We start from the raw sequence: 23,665 nt of genomic DNA, 5'->3' as shown, positions 1-23,665 counted from the left end.
ATTGGGTAAGAGTTGGATTACTTTGGGCAAGGATTGGTGTTTGAGTCTTTTGAAGTGTCAGTTTGTGTTGGAAACAATTTTAGTTTTTACCCATTGTGTCAACTTTCAAGATTTGGATTTTTTTTTTGAAGATTTTGGGGCGTTGTTATCAAAGAAGAGACCATTCTTTTTATCGAAGAATTTTAGTTTAGGTAAGTTTTGTGTAAGTTGGTTGGTTATTCTTCGGACTTGGACTCTGAGGATTTACTTAACTTTTTACTCACTTCCTAGGCCATAGTTGCTAAACTAAACTTGTGGTTGATGTCATAGGGTTGATTTGAGTTTTATCCAAGGGTTATTAAGGAGTTATTTGTGCAGACTTTTGAGACCAAGTTGAGGTAAGTGATACTATTACCGGTGCCTTCGTGTCAGGCGACCTAGATTAGAACTATCAAGTTACTTGGTGGACTCTGGAGCATGATTTTGTTTGACCTTATGTTTTGCTAGTTACATAGTAGTTACAAGTATTATGAGCATGTTAAAATTTCTAATCAGTACTGATATTATGTATGTGATGCATGACTAGACCAGTAGAGTGGTTTATTGTCTCGCCTTGACGCATGTTATTATTATGTTTGATGGTGTGCTTACGGACCGCTAGACATGCGTGAACCGACAGATTTATGTTCATGTTATTATCATGTTTGACGGTGTGCCTATGAGCCACTAGACATGCGTGAGCCGACACGTTTACGTTCATGTTACTTTTATTTTCATGTTTCATGTCTTGACGGTGTGGCCCCCCCCCCCCCCCTTACCAAAAAAAAAGGGGGCCGCTTGGACATGCATGAGTCGACAGTTAACGTTCATGTTATTATCATGTTTGACGGTGTGCCTACGGGCCACTAGACATGCGTGAGTCGATTGATTCACGGTTCATGTTTATTATGTTTGACGGTGTGCCTACGGGCCGTTAGACATGCGTGGGTCGACGGGTTTCACGTTCATATTATTATCATATTTGTGGTGTGCCTACAGGCTGCTAGGCATGCGTTTCAAGGCAAGATAGTACGTCTTTTGGTTTTCCTTTCATCATCAAAAAATCGATTGTAGCTGTATGAGCCACGGGCTATCTTTCTTTACTCATGGATGCATAATCTAATCCGGTAATGGGATCACATACTGAGTATTTTTATACTCAACCTTTATCTTTATTTTTTTTTCAAGTAAGGGCAAGGACACTTGGGCGACTGACAAGAGGAATCTGTGACAGTGCCAAAGGAACCATAATTCCTTTCGCATTTGACTCTTTATATTTCGCATGTTTTGTTTTTTTTATTTCAATCATAGATTTATTATAATTTATTATTTATTTATTTTTATATAATTTTTTTCTTGTTTAAAAAGGATGCCTGGGCTGAACGATTTAGATTTTTGAGATGATGTCAGAACATTTTCTTATATACCTAAAGCAGTTCAAAATCATGATTATTCTATTTTAATTTACTTTATCTTTCCTCAATGAGATATTTATGCATTGCATGCAGTAGCGATCCCCTTTTTTAGTAGTCCTAGGAGGTGGGGTTGTTAACAGTTGGTATCAGAGCCCGTGTTTTGGGATTCTGTAGACTGACTTATTGTGTAAGTCCAGTTGTTCCTTTGGCAAAACGGATTCTTCTTCGTCGCCAAGTTTGTCCTTTTATGAAAAGTATTTTCAATAATATGCACCGAGTTAGTAACATTTATGATTGCAATTGATGTGTTTTGTGTTAGTAAGGAAAGTAGCTGAGGGGTGGTTGCGAATAACTGTCAGGAAAATGGTTCGTGTTAGGGGAAAGGGCAGTCTTAGGGTTACCAGAAGGGAGCGCATTCCCGAAGAGCAGAATCCGTCAGTTTAGGATCAAGATCCTCATGATGAGTATCCACAAGTTCAAGATGCACAAATTCAGGACCCTCCGGTACCAGAGGATTTCTTACCGCCTAGGGACCCCTCAGGGTCAGGGTGGCAGCAAACCCACACACGAATAGTAAGCCCAGCACACGGCCTCACCGCCACAGACGCAGACCACCCCAGTTGCTCCAGCAAAGGTTACCGATTGGGCAACCACTATTGAGGAAGTAGTTACATCAGCTATGTTGGTAAGGTGAAGGACATGCTGGATGAACGACTGGCCAGTTTGTTCAGTTCCATCAACACCACCAAAGGATCAGGTGCCGTAAGTACAGACTCAGAACATGATCCAGAACCAAAGCATGTCAGGCCTCTCGGTGGAGGCCAAGCATTTGCGAGATTTCAGGAAGTACACCCCCAACCCCTTCAATGGGTCACTAAAGGACCTACCAATGCAGAATTATGAATATCCACGATTGAAACGATCTTTCGTTATATGAAATACCCAGAAGATCAGAAGTGTAGTGTGTTTTTTTTATGCTTACCGACAAAGCTCGGATCTGGTGGCAGTCGACAGAAAGGATGCTAGGTGTAGGAGGGGATCCAGTGACATGGGAGAAGTTCAAGGAGCGTTTTTATGCGAAGTACTTCTCTACCACATGAGGTACAATAAGCAGAGGGAGTTCTTGGAGCTGAGGCAGAGACACAGGTCAGTGGAGGAGTATGACTAGGAGTTTGACACTTTATCCCATTTTGCCTCGGAGTTGGTCGCCAAGGAAGCTATAAGGGCAGAAAGGTTTGTCCAAGGCTAAAAGACAGTATGCGAGGTATCGTGTGTGCATTCAAACCAACCACTCATGCTGAGGCACTTCGCTTGGCAGCTGAGGTGGACCCACAGTTAGGAGATGAGTATTCACGAGCATTTAGGGTGGGACCTTCCTCAGGTCAAAAGAGGAAGGCAGATCAGAAGGCTTTCGAGCCTCACCCCCATTAGAAGGTTCAAGGTTCAGACAAACTGCCTCGACATTTTAGGCAGCAGACTGTCGAGGCGGGTATGGTGGAGAGAATGCGACCAGTGTGTAGCTCGTGTGGAAGACGTCACTGGGGTCGATGTTTGACAGGCACCGGAGTTTGTTTTCATTGCAAGCAGGAGGGGTACTCGATAGATAGATGTCCTGCAAAAGGCATGCTCGATTTTGGGAACCAGTTTGTAAGCCGTGAACAGAGGACTTCAGGTAGGCCTCAGCATCGACAAGGTCGTGTTTACTCTACTAGCCAGCAGGAGGCCGAGAAAACAGGTATTGTTGTGACAGATACGCTCCCAATCTTGGGGCATTTGCACTAGTATTGTTTTATTTGGGTTGATCCCATTCGTTTATATCATCATTATTTGTTAAGCATGCCATGTTAGAACTAGAGCCTTTACACTATGTGTTGTCAGTTTCCACTTCGTCTGGAGAAATTATGTTAGCAAAGGAGAAGATAAAAGCATGTCAGATTGAAGTAGTGAGTCATACCCTGGATGTGGCTTTAATAGTCTTGGACATGCGGGATTTTGATGTGATTCTGGGCATGGATTGGCTAGCTGCTAACCATGCTAGTATAGACTAACTCTCACAAAGAGGTGATTTTTAACCCTCCTACGGAAGCCAGTTTTAAATTTAAAGGGGCGGGGACCGTGGTCCTACCCAAAGTGATTTCTGCTATGAAAGCCCAAAGGTTGTTTAACCAGGGTACATGGAAGTGTTGTCAACACTAGAGAGCCTGAGGTGTAAAACCCAAACCCTAATTAATTTAAGTAAGAGTAAGTAATGTGATGTCTTCTAGTGAGTTAAATGAAGCCATGGTTTAGGAGGGATAAAAGATGGAAGCAAGAAGAAATAAGTTCTTGTGTAGCTAAGTGTAAACCCTGAATTCTAAGTTTCCTAAACAAGCATGTTTAGCCAAAGGAATGATATATTAAATATTTAAATAAGAAAACTTATTGGTTTGGCACGTGGCGGTTAATCCTTGAATTCCGGAGGCGGCAGGAAGATTAAAAGGGAAAAGGAAATTCAAAAACATGCTTTCGGCAATTGACAATAGAAAATTTAGTGAAAGTGGTGCCATTTGAAAGCTGAAAGAATCTAGTTTTCGAGATTGTCTTGCCAGAGAAATATTGCAAGAGGAAAAGAACAAAAGTGGAGAATTTGTAGAAGAGGCAGAATCACGGATTAATCAGAGCCCGAGGTAAAGATTGAAAGCTCTAAGCCAAATTATAAGGAATTTTGGCTGAAATTTTAAGGTAAGAAAGTAGACTTAATTCTAAACAAGTTTGTAGAATGAAGTTCCTTCAAAAGAGGTATGGATTTTGAGTTATGAATTTCTGAAGTTGTAACAGATAAACTATGCATAAGCAGACAGCTGCTTGAGAAGAATAAGCAAACAGCTCATATGGAGAATGAGGATCTCGCTTATGAAGGAAATCTCGCTAATTTTGTGTTGAGGATCTCGCTAATTTTGTGATGAGGATCTCATTCTAGAAGAAAATCTCGCTAGAAATTGGACTAAATCTCGCTGGAAAGGTGAGTATCACTAGGATGAAAAATCTCGCTCATGAGAAGGATCTCGCTCATGAGAAGAATGCACTCATGATGAGTATCTCGCTAGTAAAGTATCTTGATGAGGGAAGTTCCATTAGTAAATGAACTATTTGAGGTATTTTGCTAAGAATTCTAAGTAGTTAACCGGGAATTATGTCCTTTCAGACCAAAAAGAGCTAGGAGAGGCGTATAACCCGTTAAGAGGCCAACGAGCTGTAAGTGACTATGTGATGATTTAATGTTCTAATGATTTAGAAACTATGATTTCTTAGAAGATATTTCTCAGGCTAAGTATCCAAATGAAATGTCAAGCAACATATGTTTGCAGCTATTTCTCATGCTAAGTAAAGCATGTTTTCTACGAAAATTGATACGATTTAAATATGTTATCTTGTCCAAATACTTTCAGCATGTTTTAGTAACTCCATTTTCATGATGTTTACTAGTGTATGGGTTTTCAAAGTATGTTTTCCATGTCTAACGCATGCTAGTGGTTTTTACAAGCTGGTTCAGTATGTTTTAAGCCAACTTATTTCACAAAGTATGAAGCATGCGTTAGGGTTAAAGCTAAGGTTGAATGAAGCTTGATGTACTATGTTTTAAATACCTAAGGTTGTCAAAGTACATGCGTTGGTATTCCTAAACAAAATGAAAAGGGATACTGAAGGTAAAGAAGGTATCCTAAAGAGTTTTCTATGTTATATTTGAAAACTATTCTTTTAATGCTCTTCAAGAACTTGATAGCTTAAGCAAGCCAGATACTGAAGGTAAGGAAGGTATCTGAATAAATGTACCGAAGGTGTTGACGGTACATAGAAAACACCACATGCACGTTGGTAATACGACGTCGAGAGATTGAGCAAAAGGGTTCTCCCCGATTAAGGTTGACGTTGAGGGATTGTGTAAAAGGGTTCTCCCCGACTAAGGTTGACATTGGGGGATTGAGCAAAAGGGTTCTCCCTGACTAAGGTTGACGTTGAGGATTAGATCTAGTAGTTCACTCTCAACTAAGGATAAAAGGAGGTCGAAGTATGGGTCTCCTAGGCTATATACCAGCAAGAGAGGCCGAAGTATGGGTCTCTTGGCCAGTAATAGACGCTGGGAGCTAGAGCGATGTATGTTCGTTCTCAACTAAGGAATAATGATGTTTAATGGTGGTTATAAAGGTTTTGTGTACATGTTTTCTTGGTACATTTTAGTTCCATTTTTATATTTTCGAGCTTTCAGTTTAAGCATGAGATTTATGTCTTTATTAAGTCACTCACCGAGCTTCTAGCTCACGTTTTCAAATGTTTTCCTTTTCAGGTAGCGGTTAGTTCCCAAAAGACTTTTCCGCTGCTGCTCTGCCACTCAAAGAAACAAGTTGAAGGAAGTGTAATTGAAAACCTGTATTAGTTAGTACACATGTGTCTATCTAGTGACTAATATACTAAATGAGGCTCACTAAGTTGTAATATTCATGTATGAATAATGCTGCGAAACCCTGTAATGTAAATGTGTTAAGTTCCAAGTTAATATGTTGATATATTGATGATGTGTATGTATTAAGGGTTTGAGTAAAAGTTAACAGGTTAGTTAGGCAGTAAGTGCCAACAAAAGAGTTGGTAACTACTGCAGTCACCATTCCATCTAGGTTAAGAGGGTAATCTGGAGTGGGGTGTGACATGAAGTCTCCTTGACTTTGGAGCCAGTGGTACGTGGCTACCCGATGTCTTTCTAGAGGAATTCCCAGGTCTGCCGCCGCATCGGGAGATAGACTTTGCTATCGAGTTGGAGCCAGACACAACTCCTATCTCAAAAGCTTCGTATAGAATGGCCCTAGCAGAACTGAAGGAACTCAAAGTTCAATTGTAAAAGTTGTTGGATAAGGGTTTCATACGCCCTAGTGTGTCCCCTTAGGGTGCGCCGGTGCTGTTTGTGAAAAAGAAAGATGGGTCTTTATGGCTCTGCATTGACTACAGGGAATTAAACAAGGTAACTATAAAAAACAAGTATCCGCTTCCCAGGATTTATGACTTGTTTGACTAGTTACAAGGAGTTACAGTGTTTTCTAAGATTGATCTTCAGTCGGGGTATCATCAGTTGAGGATAAAGGATAGTGATATTGCCAAGACAGCTTTTTGTTCGAGGTATGGGCATTATGAGTTCGTCGTGATGTCATTTGGGTTGACGAACGCTCCTGCAGTATTCATAGACCTGATGAATAGGGTGTTTAAGGAATTTTTTGACACCTTCGTGATAGTCTTCATAGATGACTCCAAGACAGAGGTGGAGCACGAGGAAAATTTACGAAAGGTTCTAGAGACTTTGAGGGCGCAACAGTTATATGCTAAGTTTTCCAAGTGCAAGTTCTTGTTAAAGCAGGTGTCCTTTCTTGGGCATGTGGTATCCATTGAAGGTGTATCTGTTGACCCTACAAAGATCTAGGCAATCAGAGTTGATCTCATCCTACCACAGTCGGAGAGGTGCGTAGTTTCTTAGGGTTGGCGGGCTATTATCTTTGTTTTGTGAAGGACTTTTCCCGTATAGCAACCCCTCCGACCCGGTTGACCAGAAAAAGAGCTTCCTTTATTTGGATAAGGCTTGTGAGGATAGTTTTCCCCCACCGTCTAATTTTTCTTCTGCCACTGTTCGCCCGCCACTATCTTTTTGAGATTGGGTAAAAGTTGGATTACTTTGGGCAAGGATTGGTGTTTGAGTTTTTTGAAGTGTCAGTTGGTGTTGGAAACAATTTTAGTTTTTACCCATTGTTTGAACTTTCAAGATTTATATTTTTTTTTTTTTTGAAGATTCTGAGGCGTTATTATCAAAGAAGAGACCATTCTTTTCATCGGAGAATTTTAGTTTGGGTAAGTTTTGTGTAAGTTGGTTGGTTCTCCTTCGGACTTGAACCCTAAGGATTTACTTAATTTTTACTCACTTCCTAGGCCATAGTTGCTAAACTAAACTTGTGGTTAATATCTTAGGGTTTATTTGAGTTTTATCCAAGGGCTATTAAGGAGTTATTTGTGCAGACTTTTGAGACCAAGTTGAGGTAAGTGATACTATTATCGGTGCCTTCGTGCCAGGCGACCTAGATTAGACCTATCAAGTGACTTGTTTGACTCTGGAGCATGATTTTGTTTGACCTTATGTTTTGCTAGTTGCATGGTAGTTACAAGTATTATGAGCATGTTAAAAATTCTAATCAGTACTGATATTATGTATGTGATGCATGAATAGACCAGTAGAGCAGTTTATTGTCTCGCCTTGACGCATGTTATTATTATGTTTGACGGTGTGCTTACGAGCCACTAGACATGCGTGAACCGACAGGTTTACGTTTATGTTATAAACATGTTTGACGATGTGCCTACGGGGCGCTAGACATGCGTGAGCCGACAGGTTTACGTTCATGTTACTTTTATTTTCATGTTCCATGTCTTGACGGTGTGCCTACGAGTCGCTAGATATGCATGAGCCGACATGTTTACGTTCATGTTATTTTTATTTTCATGTTCCATGTCTTGACGGTGTGCCTACGGGCCGCTAGACATGTGTGAGTCGATTGGTTCACGTTCATGTTATTCTTATGTTGGATGGTGTGCCTACAGGCCGCTAGACATGCGTGGGTCGGCGGGTTCACGTTCATGTTATTATCATGTTTGACGGTGTGCCTACGGGCCGCTAGACATGCATTTCAAGGCAAGATAGTACGTCTTTTGATTTTCCTTTCATCATCAAAAAATCGATGTAGCTGTATGAGCCACGGGCTATCTTTCTTTGCTCGTGGATGCATAATCTGATCCCGATAATGGGATCACTTACTGAATATTTTTATACTCAACTTTATCTTTATTTTTTTTTTCAAGTAAGGGCAAGGACACTTGGGCGACTGACAAGAGGAATCTGTGGCAGTGTCAAAGGAACCAGAATTCGTTTCCGCATTTGACCCTTTATATTTTAGCATGTTTTGTTTTGTTTTTTAATTTCAATCATGGATTTATTATAATTTAATTAATTTATTTTTTCTTTTTATATAATTTGTTTCTTGTTAAAAATGATGCCCGGGTTGAACGATTTAAGATTTTGAGATGATATCAGAACATTTTCTTATATACCTAAAGCAGTTCAAAATCATGATTATTCTATTTTAATTTACTTTATCTTTCCTCAATGAGAACATTTATGCATGCATGCAGTAGCAATCCCCTTTTTAGTAGTCCTAAGAGGTGGGGTTGTTACAAAGAGTATTTTTTAAACGTTTTGAAAGTTCATGGGTATTTTTTAAACAAAATTTTAACGGTTTCTATCAAAACTAATAACAATGATATTGTTTGAATTTTTGTAAAAAAATTAAAGTTATTTTAAAAACTTTTGAAACTTAAAAAAAATGACAAAATATAAAATTCATGAATTTTTTTTTTATAAATTAACCTAAAAATGATAGTGATAATTGCAAAAGTACGATAATGGTCATCTCCAAAAATTAGTACACTGATGGTGTTTCTGTAATAATTACGTGGCTAGATTTGACTGGTCATTGAACCGAAGTTGGTGCTGCGAGTGCGAGCCTTCTATAATTAAAGATAATTACAAAGGAAAAGGAAAATGCTAAATTGCAATTTTAGACCCCATGGTTTTGGTTACCTTTCAATTTGGTTCTTTTAAAAAAGAATAATAATAATAAAGTATTGGTTTATATTTTCATTTTAAAATTTTCAATTTAGTCTATCAATTTGCCATTAACTTCAATTTGGTGTTTATAATTTTAAAAATTTATCAACAGTGTCTAAATTTTATTTTCCCCATTAGAGTGAAACATTTATTTTCATTCTTTTTTTCACTAAAAAAAAAAAAGTAAGAGTGAAAATTTATACTTTTGACATCAAATAAAGAAGTAGGATGTTAACTTTCACCAAGTTATTCTCCTTTTGACTCACTTCTTTTTGTTTGAAGAAAAGATATATATATTAAAGAGGTAGAAAAGCTCTCAAAAAATTAATCAATTACTTCAACATTCAATACGTAACCTAATTACTTGACAAAAAGAGAATCCCAAAAAACACAGAACTCTTTCGACAGAGAAGAGTGGTTTTTATCTCCAAAACTCACTCGTAATACCCACTTACTTTCATTCATTTTTAATTCTCTCTAAACTCCAATAATAACCCTGAATGCAATTATCCAAATAGAAATTTGTTTGGACAACAATAAAGACTATTTGTAAAGTTGGTCAAAATCCTACAAATCAATTTTGTTTTTCTGGTAAAAAAAAATAATAAAACAAAATCAAAATCATAGCGATAGAATGAAAAAAAAATAAATATAAATTACAAGGACTAAATTGCAAGTCCAAGTCTAGGAAGGAAAGAAAAGTACTGGGTGCGGTTACAAAATACAGAAAGTACTTGGTTTTGGTACGGTAGCAACCAATAGTATTAATATAAGTGGCAGTGAGAGATCTCTAGAACGATTGGTGCGTGTATCTCACTCGCGTATATTCAAACAGTTTCGCTCAAGTCCAATCCAAGCCGGCAACCCCAGAAACACACACCCTCTGCTTCAGTCAAATTCCAGTCTTCTCTTCAAAACAAAAACCCAACAAGCTTCTCTCTCTAAAACCCCCTAAAACCAAAAGACTTTCTAAAATCTCGCCACGTTCTGAGAATACCCAGATTGGGTTTTTCTTTTCTTTAATCCTTTCCTTCTTCTGTAACTGCTGAACAACAACAACAACACCACCTCTGCTTTTGGGGGTACCCCTCATCTCCACTTCCCCCTGTTCTCCCTTCGTGGTTCTGGATTTGTTTTTCTTTCTTTCTTTTTCTGTTTTTTCAGTTTCTTTGTAATCGGATCTCATCTTGAATGTGATAGAAGAAAAGGGTTTTCGGTTGTTGTAAAAATGGATGAGATTGGGGCTAGTTTGGATGAGGAAACTGTGGATGAACACACATTCATTAACATTGGAAATCGAAGCCCAGCAGAGGATGATTATGTTGATACATTGCTTGTAAAGGAGAAAAGTTTTGGGTTTAGAAAAGATAAATCTTTGGTGTTTGGGAACTGGGTGAAATGTGCTCGTTTGGATGCAATTGCATGGATTCTCAAAGTTCGTCTTTTTTTTTTTTAGCATTTTTTTTTGCTTGATTCATCTGGCCATTGAATCAATTCAATTCAATTGACTATTGTTCTAATTTCACAGACCCGAAATGTGTTTGGATTTGGTTGCCAGACGGCTTATCTTTCAATGATATACTTCGATCGGTTCCTTTCGAGGAGAGCCATTACTGTAAGGTTCATTTTTCCATTTCCTCTGGCAATGGCTTCTTAATTTACTCTGTTAATAAAAAAATCCATGGCTGCAGAATGAGAAGCTGTGGGCAATTAGGCTATTGGCAGTGGCTTGTCTTTCCTTAGCGGCGAAAATGGAAGAATTGAAGGTTCCAGCACTGTCAGAATATCCAGTGGATGATTTCAACTTTGAAAGCAAGGTAATCCAAAGAATGGAGCTTTTGGTGTTGAACACATTGGAATGGAAGATGAGTTCAACAACTCCTTTCTCCTTCATTCCTTATTTCATATCTAAATTATCCATTGAATCCCCACCAAGCAATAAAGTTTCTCAGATTGTCGAACTCATCTGGGTCATGATTAGAGGTAGTTTTCACATAACCCATTTCCATCAATTTCTCAACCAATCGGATTTTGTTCATTTCATTACGTTCAAATCTTGAATGCAGAAACAAGTACAGAAAACCATCGGCCTTCTGAAGTAGCAGCAGCCACAGCCATTTTAGCAGCAATGGATGACAGATTAACAAGGAAAGCCTTGGAATTGAAGATGAATTCCATTTCGCAATGTAGATATCTTGAAGTAGTAAGTTCTATCAAGAAATTGGGACCATGTTTCTCCCTTTTTTGCCAAATCTCTGATTTAGTTTAACCTATCTTTTTTGTTCACAGGAAGAGGTGGTTTCTTGTTACAATCTGATGCAAGAGCTCAGATTGGAAAAATGTAGAGAAGAAGCAGAGTGTTTGAAATCGCCAGATTTATCACCAACCCAAATGAAATCCATGGATTGTTCTGAAAATTCTTCAGTAACATCGACGATTGCCTCGAAAAGAAAACGGCTAAACTTTAGTAACTTTGATGAAAAATGTGGTGTGGCTGAAGCAAAACGGCCCCGGTAGAGAGAAAAATGATGAGGAATGTTTTTGTTTTTCCTTTTAGTTTCCATTTTTACCTTCTCACAAATGACTTGTGATGATAAATTAGGGGGTTTTATGACACAATAATTGGTTGATTTGTTGGTTAATTGATGAAGTTTTCCCGGAAAAGAACCAATGATGAAAGAATAGAGAAACTAAAAAGAAAAGTACAGATTTATTGGGCTGCACCTGCATGTAAAAAATAGGAAAAGTGAAAGGTGAAGGAGAAAAGCTGATTCTGATTTTTATTAGGCCAAAGTCATAGGGAAGGACCAGGAGGCCACAAGGGGGAGGGAGGGAGAAGGGCTTGGAAGAAAGCTGCCGCTTATAGGACAGCTATTCTCTTACTTAATGTTCACTCTCTCTTTGCTTATATGGTTTCACTCTTCCTTTTTTACTGGTTTAAAAATTGTGGTGTTTTTTTTTTAGCTGTCTCTGCGAAACCCTGGCTTTTTCATGGGATGCTGGGGATGCTTTTCTTGGTTTCTTTGAAAAAGGCTGTAAGAAAGTTGAGAGAAGTGAGAAGAGGCTCTGGGGAGTGTGGGGGAAGTGCTGAAAAAGAGCTGAGGAGTGATGGACAAGCTCTGTTTACTGTGATTTGATGCATCTTTGCTTCATTTTAGCCTTCAAAAATGTTTCTTTGTAAAAGGTGAAAGTGATTGGATATGTTTGAATGTTTGGGGCAAGCCTTTTGAGGTGGGGGCCAAGCTCTTTTCCCTGTAAAAAAAAAAAAAAAAAAAGAAAAAGAAAAAGAAAAATAAAAACTTAGAGCTTCAGCCTGGTTGTTTTTCCAAGACTTTTTTTTTTTTTTTTAATATGTGTAATATGGTTTGATCAAAACTTCAATGATATTTGATTTTTGTGCACTGTGGACTCTGCATTTTCCCAATACACACAGAGTACTGTTAATCACTACTATGCAATGTTTAAACAAAACCAAAAAGTCCATATCCATCCAATCAAAGATGGATTGTAGCTATCAACGTAAAAGCCAAACTATTGGTTTGGCATTTACAAAAAGATTAATATCCAAACAAAGGGGGAATGAAAGTCAATTGAGAGTTGAAACTAAAAACGGATTTTACCCATTTACCAAGACAAAGGTTAAAGAGTCTTCTTCATTCACTTTCACCAAGGAGAGAGAGAGAGAGAGAGAGAGAGAGAGAGAAAAGAAGCAAACAAAATGCAGTCCTTTGGGGATGGATGGGAGATATGGTCAGGATCAGGTTGACGTCCCATGAGATTGCTTAGGGATACACCGTGAGCAGTTATCAGTAGAATTGTTCTTTTGTTGAAATGAGCTACAGGAATCCTACTACTATAATGGTACCTTCTCTTTTGCATAGGATGCCTATTTTCTACCCAACTTGAAATGTGGATCCCTCTTATTGGCTTAAAAAAAGCCCCCATCTAAAAGCTAGTGTAATTTTTCCAAGAGGTGGTGTACAAAGGGAAACTTTTGCACCCATATTTTATTCAACATAGGCCAAGTGATTCAGAAGTTAATTTGGTGGACTGCAATGTTTTTTTGAATGTAGAATAAAGACAACTATGCTAAAAGGCTGTGTTTGGCCTACGGAGTTGGGAAATAGGAGTTATTACCTACATTCTTTGTTCAACCAAGGAGATAATAAGTCTTACTACTAAAAACATCAATTTTATATTTTATCAATTTTTTATATCGTGGTTCCAAAAATTCATAATTTCTAAGACTTCGTAACTTCTTAGAGCTCACTATTCCACGCTTAATCCCAAATATCTTTAAAGTCTAAAGGGGTTTTGGAGTTGATACCATAGAGAAATTTAGATATGATATGTCAAGGGAAAGAAAATGAAAAAGAAAAAAGAAAAGATGAGTAGTCTTTGAGAGTGATATTTCTTAATGAAGTGACAAAGGCTCTATTTTTCAAGGAAGCTTCTACTTCCAATGTATGAAACTCAATTTAAAAAGTGACATCTTCCTAAGCTTTCTTCTTTTGCACACAATGTGTTTGATGATTGATAGGTTAGGGCGGTGCTAAAGCTTGAGCTGTCATTTGGAAATTTGGTGAGAAGAGAGAGAGATTTGCCCCCACTGCCAAAGGGCATTCTTGTTTCAGCCTTTTCCTACGCTCCTGTATCCCTCTCAAGGAAAAGTGAAAACTCCTATTTTCACCGATGAGACCTGATTTATTACCATTGAAAAAGGAGTTATAGTTCACTGAGACTCATGATTTTTACAGCTTATATATACCAAGTTTCAAACTTTCATCCAACTTCAAAGATCACAACTCGGCTGTCAGCATAGTTCAATAATTATGTACTTATAACTTTCTTTATGATGAAGATTCAATAAAACGTTCAATTTCACCTGTATATCCAATATAAAAGGGGCCTAAGAGAGTTAATGGCTAATGGTTAATGGCTTAGAAGGCTTTTAATTTGTGAGCATAGCAATCATGCCTCATAGAAGGTCTGGACTCTGGATAAAACTATATAAATGTAACAAAAAAAAAAAAAAAACTAATAAATATTGTTGATTGGAAATCAGAGCCACGATGTTCTAACAAAATACTAAGCAATAAATCAAAAGAAATGAGTTATAAATACAAGCATATTGAGAGGACCTTTAATGATCCAAAACTGATGTCCTATAACAGCTTCCTTTTAAAAAGGAAAAGTAAAAGAAAAAAAGAAAAATAAGTCGTTGGTAGGCAACTTTTGAGAGGGGCTAAAAATATACAGGAAAGATCAACTTCTTCTGCACAAGGTTATCCTTACCTCAAGTTTTTGGTAGCTTGTCTAACTGATTGAAGTGTAATTCAAATTCGTGAGGAGATGACCCCAAAAAAATTGGGAAAAGAAAATGAGTTTTCTGCTCTAAACTTTTAGAGTTAAGAAGAAACTGTTTTCAGTCTGATCCAACCGGAATCATCTTCAAAGCTGCTGCAATTGGCATGCCAAGGAATCCAAATAACACAGTGACAAACCATTGCTGTAAGTTTAGAGGATAGGTGTTTGCAAATGTTCCCAGGAATTGGACGATTACGATCTGGAAAAGGACAGTGCAAGCGAGAACTGCCACAAAGACGTAGTTCTTCAATATTCCTTCAAACACGTTTATCTTTTCCATGTCTCTTGAGCTTATCTCATTGAAAACCTACAAAGACCAGCAATTTATGAACACAGTTAACTTTAGTAAGAAGGAAGATGGATGTCAGTCAATCAACTAGTACCAGACGAGAATATTACTCGAGCATCTGTGGAAAGGTCAAGAATTTGGGTAAACAAATTACCTGACAAAAGACGAAGGCATTGAAAATTAGTGTATTCAGTATCAATCCAGAATCTGGGCCATCAAGATGAAAAAGAGCTTGTCCTCTCGTCTGGAGATACCAAACTATTATAAACTGATATAATGACTGCCCTAAGATATTTCTCCACATCACATTGCTAATGAAATTCCCTTTCCGACCAACTGGCAATCTCTTCATCAAGTCATCAGTAGGAGGCTCAGTTGCCAATGCAAGTGCTCCGAGTGTGTCCATTATCATGTTGACCCAAAGCAATTGCACAGCAGTGAGGGGAGCATTTCCTGAGAAATCCGCAAATTAAGTATTTTCACAAAATTTCACATAGGCAAGGGAGATTATAACTTCAAAAATCAATGTCAGCTAACCTGTCAAACAAGCTGAAGAAAAATTGACGAGAAGTGCAACCACATTCACCGTTAGCTGAAACTGGACGAACTTTTGGATATTTATGTAGACTGAACGCCCCCATTTGGCAACAGTTGCAATCGTAGAGAAGTTGTCGTCAAGAATTATTACATCAGCACTCTCTTTTGCCACCTACATTCACGTTTTATGTCATTAACTTCAAGATTGTATCAGCTCAAAATGTACGGTAAAAGATTAATTATTTGACCAGCAAACCCCTCCAACTACGCAGGGCCTCCCACTCCCAAGAATATTGTTGTTTATGGAGGGATTTTTTTTTTTTTTTAAATGGGAATTAAGGATTCTCTGAATTATCATCTTTAAGACAATTTGAGTACCTCAGTTCCAGCAATGCCCATAGCTAATCCAATATCTGCTTCGTGGAGCGCCGGAGCATCATTTGTTCCATCCCCAGTAACTGCAACGACCTCTTGAAAAGTGGTTCGCAAGTGCTTTACAAGAGTATGTTTGTCCATTGGCGAAGATCGAGCCATAACCTGCACAAGAAACACCAAAATTCCTTTAGCACGCCAATTCTTACAGGGTCAATTAAGAGGGTACATGATGCCCCAGAGAACTAGCTGAGTAAAACAAAAAAAAGGCATTCTCAAGGATGAATTTGTCTCTGTTAGTTGCCAAATCGACACCAACTTCTATTTTGTCCATTATTTCGGTTTGGGCTAATAGTAACAGTGACAGTATTATAGTTCTAAAATCAAAATTATTCAAATGTACCTGAATTTTTGGTACTATTTCACTCAATTCTTCCTCCTTCTTCTCCCTGAATTCAGGACCTTCAATTGCTATACCATCATCAGTCAAAATCCCACATTCCCTAGCAATTGCTTTGGCGGTGGTGATGTTATCTCCCGTAACCATCCGTACGGTTATACCGGCGGCCTTGCAAATTGCAACGGACTCCTTGACTCCCGGACGAACGGGATCTTTGATACCAACAATTCCTATGCATGTGTAGCCACTAGCGGGAATCGGACTTTCAGAGCTATACTCGCCTTCAATGTCCATGTAAGCCAAGCACAAAGTTCGAAGAGCTTCGCCCGCAAATTCTTCGATGGTTTCCTTCAAAAAGTTGTTGGACTCTTCATTGAGAGGAACTGCCTCACCGTTCCAGTCAAGAACTTTGTCACATGAAGCTAAAACGATCTCTGAAGCACCTTTGCTGTGCGCGCGGAAGCCACCAGCTGGGAGCTCCAGAACAACCCCCATTCGTTTCTTCACAGAATTGAAGGGTTCGACTCTTGCGATTTTGGACTTTTGTCGTTCTTCTTGGAAATCCCCACCAAGCAGAAGGCCGAATTCCAGAAGCGCAGACTCGGTGGGCGTCCCAAGTGTCTCATTCTTGCCATCTTTGTTCTTGACGATTTCTCCGCCAGTGTTGTTAAATATCGATTGCAGCAAAATACCAACAGCGGAATCGGGAAGCTCTGAACGATAATCGGAACACTTGCTAGAATTGCTAACTTCCTTCACCTTGCTGCAGATGCATGCTTTCACAACAGTCATGTGGTTAGTTGTCAAGGTCCCAGTTTTGTCACTACAAATAGTAGTAGCTGATCCCATCGTCTCACAAGCAGCTAAGTGCCTGACAAGTGCCTTATCGTTCATCATCTTTTTCATTGCAAAAGCAAGACTCAGTGTTACCGCCAAAGGCAGCCCTTCAGGCACAGCAACCACAACAATAGTTACGGCGACAGCAAAGAATTCCAAAACTTCCCTTGCTTCATCTCCGGACCAGTTGAAGTAAGACCCTTCTTCTAGCTTGCGACTGAACAATCCTTGAACCAATATAGCGAAAGTTATGACAGCAAAAAACAGGCCTATTTTACCAATAATTGTCGCCACCCCATTGAGCTTTACCTGCAAAGGAGTCTCATCATCTCCTCCTTCGCTAAGAGTGGCCATCAGCTTTCCCCATTGGGTTCTCATGCCAACAGAAGTCACAACCATCTTACACGAACCATCCTGAACCTTTGTTCCGGACAAGAGGAAAGGATGTTGAGAATTTACGTTAACTGGCTCGCTCTCACCTGTTAAACTGGATTCATTTATCAGAAGAGAGTACCCCGAAACGAAAAGTCCATCTGCTGGTACCTGATCACCCATGGCAAGATGAACAATATCACCAGGAAGAAGTTCGTATATAGAAATCTTTTGTCTCAACCCATTTCTGGTAACCTGAACTGCAATTTTCTTCTTTTCCCTGTCCAAATCCTTGAACTGAAGCGATTGCCTATAGTCACTGGTGGCAGTGACAAATACAACAAGCAAGATACTCGCAACAATGCCGAGCCCATCATGAGCACCCTTCGGCCATCCTTCCATCACTATGCCAACAAGAAGGGAAACAACAGCACAGAAAGCGAGTATCATTAGAGTCGTATCCTGGAGAGCTTCCCAAACAAAAAGCCAAAATCCTCGAGGTGGGCTTTCGGTAAATTTGTTAATTCCATAAATGTCTTTTCTTTTCTGGATCAAATGGTCCGTAGTAGGAATTCCCGTCTCCATTGACGTGGCGAGCTTAATTGCAATACCCTCAGCACCCCCATGAATCTTCAGCTTCTTCAGGTCATGGCCGTCAACAATGGAGCCTGCTTCATCTGCACAAATTTCAAAACCTGCTTGTCTGACCTCTTCAGGCACAACGTAATCAGGAGACAAATCCAACCCTGCAGGCATTCAAAGACAGTGCAACATGAATTACTAATCTATAACGTCAGTCTCAGTTGATCGCATAACAAGACCTTACTTACCATTGATGAACTGAAGCGCTGCTTGTGAAACTAAAACTGCAACTCTGAACTTCTCCTGCAACGGTTGTTAAAAAAAAACAATTAAGCATCAAAATCAAAAGCAACAAAATAGGAAAGAAGATCGCATTACAGGATATAATTGTTGTTCAAGGTTAAACTCCAATGCACGTTAGAAATTTGTGGAAAAACAGTGTAACATATGGATTTCATTCCAATCTCTCAGTCCTGGAAACAACGACACTATTTATCAAGCCTGTATCCCGTCCCACAGCTTGCAAAACCATAGATCGCAAATTGTGATACAAGATAATGTTCCCCTTGGTGATCACGAATTCTTATGGTATGATGTTTGTAAGACCTTGCAACCAGACAAATTCTTAAGAAGATCCCATAATGTCAACCCAAGGGAAACACCAGGCTATCAATGTCAAATTGACGAGTATGAAAGCTGAACGAATTAACTATGGAGCCACGTATAGTATATTGGCTGCGTATGCATATTGTACTCTCCTGGAAAAATAATTTTTTAAGTAATGTGTATTTCATCTGCCTCATTCTGCTTTAACTAAATATTTGGTTGAGGTAATTTCAGGTTGACTCTTAAGAAGGACGTTTTCTATAAGCAATTGTTGAGTTTCCTCTGGGTTTGGCTTGCTTTTTTGAAGAATGAAAATGTTATATGATTAATTAAATGTAATTTTCAAAATTTTCAAAATTTTCAAATTTGGGTTCTATAGTCAAAGTGTTTTCTCGAGGTAGCACTTTGAAAAGTACAAAAGTCATCCTCCACCATAATTTGAAAAATATTCTAAAAAATATTTGTTAGAAATTAAGAGTATTTAACAGGAAATCATGTGAAATCTACTATTTCAAATCTTGCTGCGTTGTTCAAAGAATGGGACCCTTTCAATAGAAATAGCCAATTAAAAAAATAATAAGGAACACCTATACCAACTTTCCATACTTTCTACACCTACTAGCCGATTTTTACGGGTTGTGAAGAAACGTTAAGAGAATAATTGTGGTGAAATTTCTTATTCAGATTAGACAATACACGGATTTTTATTTGTTTTTACTTTGTTGACGATACAGAAGTAAAGAAAACGGACTGATTATTCGAATTCAGTAACTTCAGAACATCCACTTAATATATCAAGTTCACCAAGTCCAGAAACTACTGCAGATTCAAGTAAATGTTAAGAAAAAAAAAAGGTTAAGAATTAGGATCAATGAGATACCTGATTTGAGCGTCTAATAGCATCGGCCTCAAATCGTTTAGAGAGATTGGCAGTAAATCGAAACCTCCGTTTCCGATTCTTGACCAGCCAGCAAAGCCGCCTCCATCTCTGAAGCGCTTCTTCCGATGAGTTCTTCGGCTTCACGTCGCCGAAATTCTCATTCAAATAACTTTCCATCTCTATTCTATTACCTTCTGACCTTCAACTTCAAGATCTACAGCTATTAAGGAAAAAAAAAACAAAAACTCCAGATCTTGCTTCAGCTTGAAGTTCAGCGCAGAAATCAAACCACAACAAAGGGCAAGAAGAACGGGAACATCACACACACAGAGAGAACCGTAAAAAGAACAGTCAGCGGCTGAGCTGCGAATATAGAAAGAATCAGTCTCCTCCTAGTCGTCGATCTGATGGAATACTGTGCAATTAGGTTTCCAGTTGTTCTACTATTAGCAAAAACAAAAAAACATGCGCAATAAGGAAGGAACAGAGAGGTTTAATTCGTCTAAATTGAAGAGAGAAAAACAACATCTGATTCTTCAGCAGCGTGGCTTTGACTCCATGGCCACCGGTGGCTGGTTCTGTCCAGTGTTTTATAATTGGTTGGTTTGTACTAGAACCAGACCCACCATCTTTGACCTCGATTACTGTGATCTGGAAGGTGTTAGGAAGTTTCTTCCACTCGTTTTCTTTTACTTCCTTTGCTGCTATTTCCTGCTCTGGTTCTTTAATTTTGACGCCCCATTCTCTCTTTTCCACTTTTGTTCATTTTTATTTTTACGTTTTAAAAGCATCTTATGTCTCTTTTCTTTTTTATTTTTTTTGTCTTAAACCTTCCATTTATAATTTAATTTAGATTTGATAAAATAAATTTTAAAAATGGGGCCATAATCCAAACTTATTACTTTTACAAAAGTAGAAAAAAAAAGTTCAATCCACCTGATACATTATTGATATACATTTGATACCTTTGATAAACTCGACGCATTACTAGTATATGTCTGATACATTTGATACATGATTGAAAATGGCTAGTTATTTAAGTAACACGACCAACTTGTCAAAATGAGTATAATATGAGTGTTAGGTTGAATCTCCCCAACCTATTGTATATTTGTACTTAAAAATAAAATAAACATCATTTAAAAATGGGAAAAAACTACAAAAATAATTTTAAAAAATGTAGCAAATACAAAAATTAAAATGAGTAATAACTCATATTGATACAAACAAGAAATATACAAAATATACAAATTAATGGAAAAAAATATAATTGACAAAAGGGCAAAATTGAAACATGAAATAAACGAAAATTTAAATTAAAGAATTTTGTCAATTTTGTCATATCTACGATTTTTCATATGTTGAAGGTACACGTTAGATTATACATTTTGAATTTGCATCCATTGCAAATTCTCTTTTATTTAATTAATGGATTTCAGAGCTAACTTTCCCTTCTTGATTTTTCAAATTACTCTCACCCTTTCTAAATTTATGTCTAATAATTCCTAAGCTACTAATAACTCATTAAATTTTGTAATTTAATTGTTTTAATTTTAGTATTGTCCATGATTTATTTTAGTGAAAAGTCCCTGTCTTTCAATTTGATCAATCGCTCTAGAACTTATAACAGTTTATAACACTTAAATATTGTAAAATGCACTATTTATTCATAAACAATAATAACTATTATCATATGACCCTCAACACAATGTTACCATTTAAACAATCGCGTTTTAATCTCATGCATTTTAAAATTTTGGATTTCAAATTTTCTTTTTCTTTATAATATGTGGAACAAAATAATTGAATGTCTAACTTCGAGACTCACAATACAGGCATTATACTAGTTGACCATGCACAATTTTGGTTTCTCTTCCAACGATTAAAATTGATTTTCACAATGATGTTGGACATTTGATATATAATATATATATATATAATAATATATATATAAAAGCTCGTCTGTATCCACAACAAAAGGCACTCAAAGGAATTTTCTTTGCTCTCATATTCCTGAACGACATCGGGGCGAAGCAGCTCGACCGATAGGGAGAGGGCGAAGCAGCTCGACAAACATGGCGGGCTCCGGCTCCGCGCACCTGCGACACCTTTCGAAGCACTTTCGAGTGTGCGCTTTAGTTTCCGATCAAATGGGATAATAGAAAGAACGGGAAGCGCGACGACGAGCCCCCCCGTTGCACGGCCTTCCGTTGCTAGGACTTTCCCATTCACTGACTTGTGGTTGACGACGCCCAGCTTCCGCTTCTGGGAGATCAAACGGAGCTCCTCAGCAGATGATCTTCTTTCTACCATCTGATCTTCCTCAACATTGCTACACTGCGTAAGGGCCTCCCCCCTCTTCCCGGTTAAGATAGATGGGAAGGAGCGAAGCAGCTCGACCGAGATCGAGCTCGTCGACGGCTTTCGCGCAAGTTGCAACATCCCTTGCTTGTTGCTTTCGGTTGCAACATTTCCATTATGTACTTTCTATGGGTGCCGCACGCTGTGTTAGGTTAAGAGCAGGTGCGTGACAGGCCTTAAAACGCGTTCGTCAGGCCATATATATATATATATATATATAGTCTAGTTGGAGTAATGTCATCATCGTTGAGTATAGCATTGAAATAGTCACGATTGTTTAGGGAGCGACTTGTGAAATTTACTATTTTAGAGGTTGTTTGGGACGCAAAATTGAGATAGGATATCTGGAGTTCATATGTTTGTGTTTGGGATGCAGAGTTAATTGGTTTAAGTCCATAGGTTTGTGTTTGGGGTGCAGAGTTCATATATCTAGGTATCTGATGCAGTTTTCAAAATTTTTTTATTCAATAATATGCTTTTATGATTATTATTTCTGTTTTTTAACTTTTTTTATTCAATAAATCTACTCATTTTTGTTTGAATAAAATATGGATTGCAATTTTTTCTTCTAAATTTAAAATTTTTCTTTCTTTCTTTCTTTTTTGGGCGATGAACGACACTTAACCCATTACATTTCTTGTAGAAGTATTTAAATAAAATGAGAAACCAAAGTTAAATCAAAACTTTTGATTCTAGCTAATTTTTATCCGTGAATTTCATTATCATCATCATCATCTTCTTCTTCTTCCTATTGTTGCTCTATATTTTTACTATGTCATGATTTTTTTTAATTAAATCTCCCCCATCATCGTAACAACCAATAGAATGCCACCACATTTCTTCAACAAGTTTACTTTCATTTCCTCTAAATTTGGATAATCATCATAGAACAAATCTCTATTTTTTATTAATTTTTGTTGGAAAATGTTTTGAGAAATTTTTTTTCATTTTATGGTTTTTTTTTTGTTATATGTTACATACTTTTCGTCCAAATATTCTTAACACTCATTTGATATGTGAATTCAATTAAATAAAAATATTTTTTTAACAAATTTTTACGTATAAATATTGCACTTGATGTAGACAAAATAATATTTTTTATATAATCAACAACCCTACAACATACTTTAAGAGTTATCGGTCTTATAGTAGTCGGAAGTGGTTGTCGAAATTGATTATAGAAGATGATTTTTGCTGGAGTTTGTAGTCGGGGGTGGTTGTGGAGCGTGCAGTTGGTTGCATGAAGGTGTATTGGAGTTGGTTGTCGAAGTTTGTCATCAAAGGTGGTTTTCGAATCCTAGAGTTGCTCAAGAGAAAGTAGTCATCAAAGTTTATCATTAAAGATGATTTTCATTAGAGATTGTAGTCGAAGGTGACTGTCGGAGCCCAAAGTTAGTCGCATAAAGGTGGTATAAGAGTTGGTTGTCAGAGTTTGTCGTTGAAAGTGGTTGTCAAAGTCCCAAGTTGGTCGTCGGAGTTTCTCGCTTAAAGGTGATCATTGAAGGTGATTTTCATCGAAATTTGTAGTCGGAATTGGTCATCGGAGTTTGTGTCGGAGCCAATGGGTCGTCAGAGTTGGTAGCACGAAGGTGGTCGTCGGAGTTGGGTCACCGGAAGTGGTTGTCAGAGTTGGTAACAAGTCATCGGAGTTGCTGTCTCTTATACACATCTAGATGTGTATAAGAGACAAGCAGATGATCTTCTTTCTACCATCTGATCTTCCTCAACATTGCTACACTGCGTAAGGGCCTCCCCCCTCTTCCCGGTGAAGATAGATGGGAAGGAGCGAAGCAGCTCGACCGAGATCGAGCTCGTCGACGGCTTTCGCGCAAGTTGCAACATCCCTTGCTTGTTGCTTTCGGTTGCACATTTCCATTATGTACTTTCTATGGGTGCCGCACGCTGTGTTAGGTTAAGAGCAGGTGCGTGACAGGCCTTAAAACGCGTTCGTCAG

The 23,665-nt window shown here is 38.1% G+C and overlaps 2 protein-coding genes across 3 annotated transcripts; one reads left to right on the top strand and one right to left on the bottom strand.

The window, feature by feature from the left end:
* The first annotated feature begins 9,657 nt into the window (after positions 1-9,657).
* LOC120086930 (cyclin-D5-2-like) lies at positions 9,658-14,145 on the top strand. 2 transcript variants are annotated; one of them, XM_039043737.1, is made up of 5 exons: positions 9,658-10,543; positions 10,637-10,723; positions 10,800-11,091; positions 11,175-11,311; positions 11,398-14,145. In XM_039043737.1, exons 1-5 carry the CDS (start codon positions 10,337-10,339, stop codon positions 11,623-11,625), a joined length of 951 nt encoding a protein of 316 aa, XP_038899665.1. In that variant the 5' UTR covers positions 9,658-10,336; the 3' UTR covers positions 11,626-14,145. The 2 variants fall into 2 exon arrangements, with proteins under 2 accessions (XP_038899665.1, XP_038899666.1); XM_039043738.1 differs by having other exon boundaries at positions 10,518-10,543; positions 10,637-10,728.
* A 36-nt stretch (positions 14,146-14,181) lies between these two features.
* LOC120086929 (calcium-transporting ATPase 1) lies at positions 14,182-20,071 on the bottom strand. The gene is made up of 7 exons (XM_039043736.1): positions 19,351-20,071; positions 18,113-18,167; positions 16,077-18,028; positions 15,680-15,838; positions 15,302-15,473; positions 14,919-15,217; positions 14,182-14,782 (listed from the first exon to the last, which is right to left on the bottom strand). The coding sequence occupies exons 1-7, from the start codon at positions 19,525-19,527 to the stop codon at positions 14,534-14,536; spliced, it is 3,063 nt and encodes a 1,020-aa protein (XP_038899664.1). The 5' UTR covers positions 19,528-20,071; the 3' UTR covers positions 14,182-14,533.
* Positions 20,072-23,665: the final 3,594 nt, after the last annotated feature.

The sequence above is a fragment of the Benincasa hispida genome, chromosome 9 (assembly GCF_009727055.1).
Source record: "Benincasa hispida cultivar B227 chromosome 9, ASM972705v1, whole genome shotgun sequence".
In the NCBI taxonomy this organism is placed as follows: Eukaryota; Viridiplantae; Streptophyta; class Magnoliopsida; order Cucurbitales; family Cucurbitaceae; genus Benincasa; species Benincasa hispida.
The sequence above is the reverse complement of the archived record's forward strand: the minus strand, read 5'-3'. Positions and strand labels throughout refer to the sequence as shown.

Bases quoted from the DNA above. Each gene is read 5' to 3' on its own strand.
- LOC120086930 (XM_039043737.1), top strand. From the start codon at position 10,337: ATGGATGAGATTGGGGCTAGTTTGGATGAGGAAACTGTGGATGAACAC. The intron at 10,544-10,636 runs GTTCGTCTTTTT...CTAATTTCACAG, and splicing joins CAATTGCATGGATTCTCAAA to ACCCGAAATGTGTTTGGATT. The intron at 10,724-10,799 runs GTAAGGTTCATT...CCATGGCTGCAG, and splicing joins TTTCGAGGAGAGCCATTACT to AATGAGAAGCTGTGGGCAAT.
- LOC120086929 (XM_039043736.1), bottom strand. From the start codon at position 19,527: ATGGAAAGTTATTTGAATGAGAATTTCGGCGACGTGAAGCCGAAGAAC. The intron at 15,839-16,076 runs GTACATTTGAAT...TTTCTTGTGCAG, and splicing joins AAATAGTACCAAAAATTCAG to GTTATGGCTCGATCTTCGCC. The intron at 14,783-14,918 runs GTAATTTGTTTA...TGGTCTTTGTAG, and splicing joins ATGCCTTCGTCTTTTGTCAG to GTTTTCAATGAGATAAGCTC.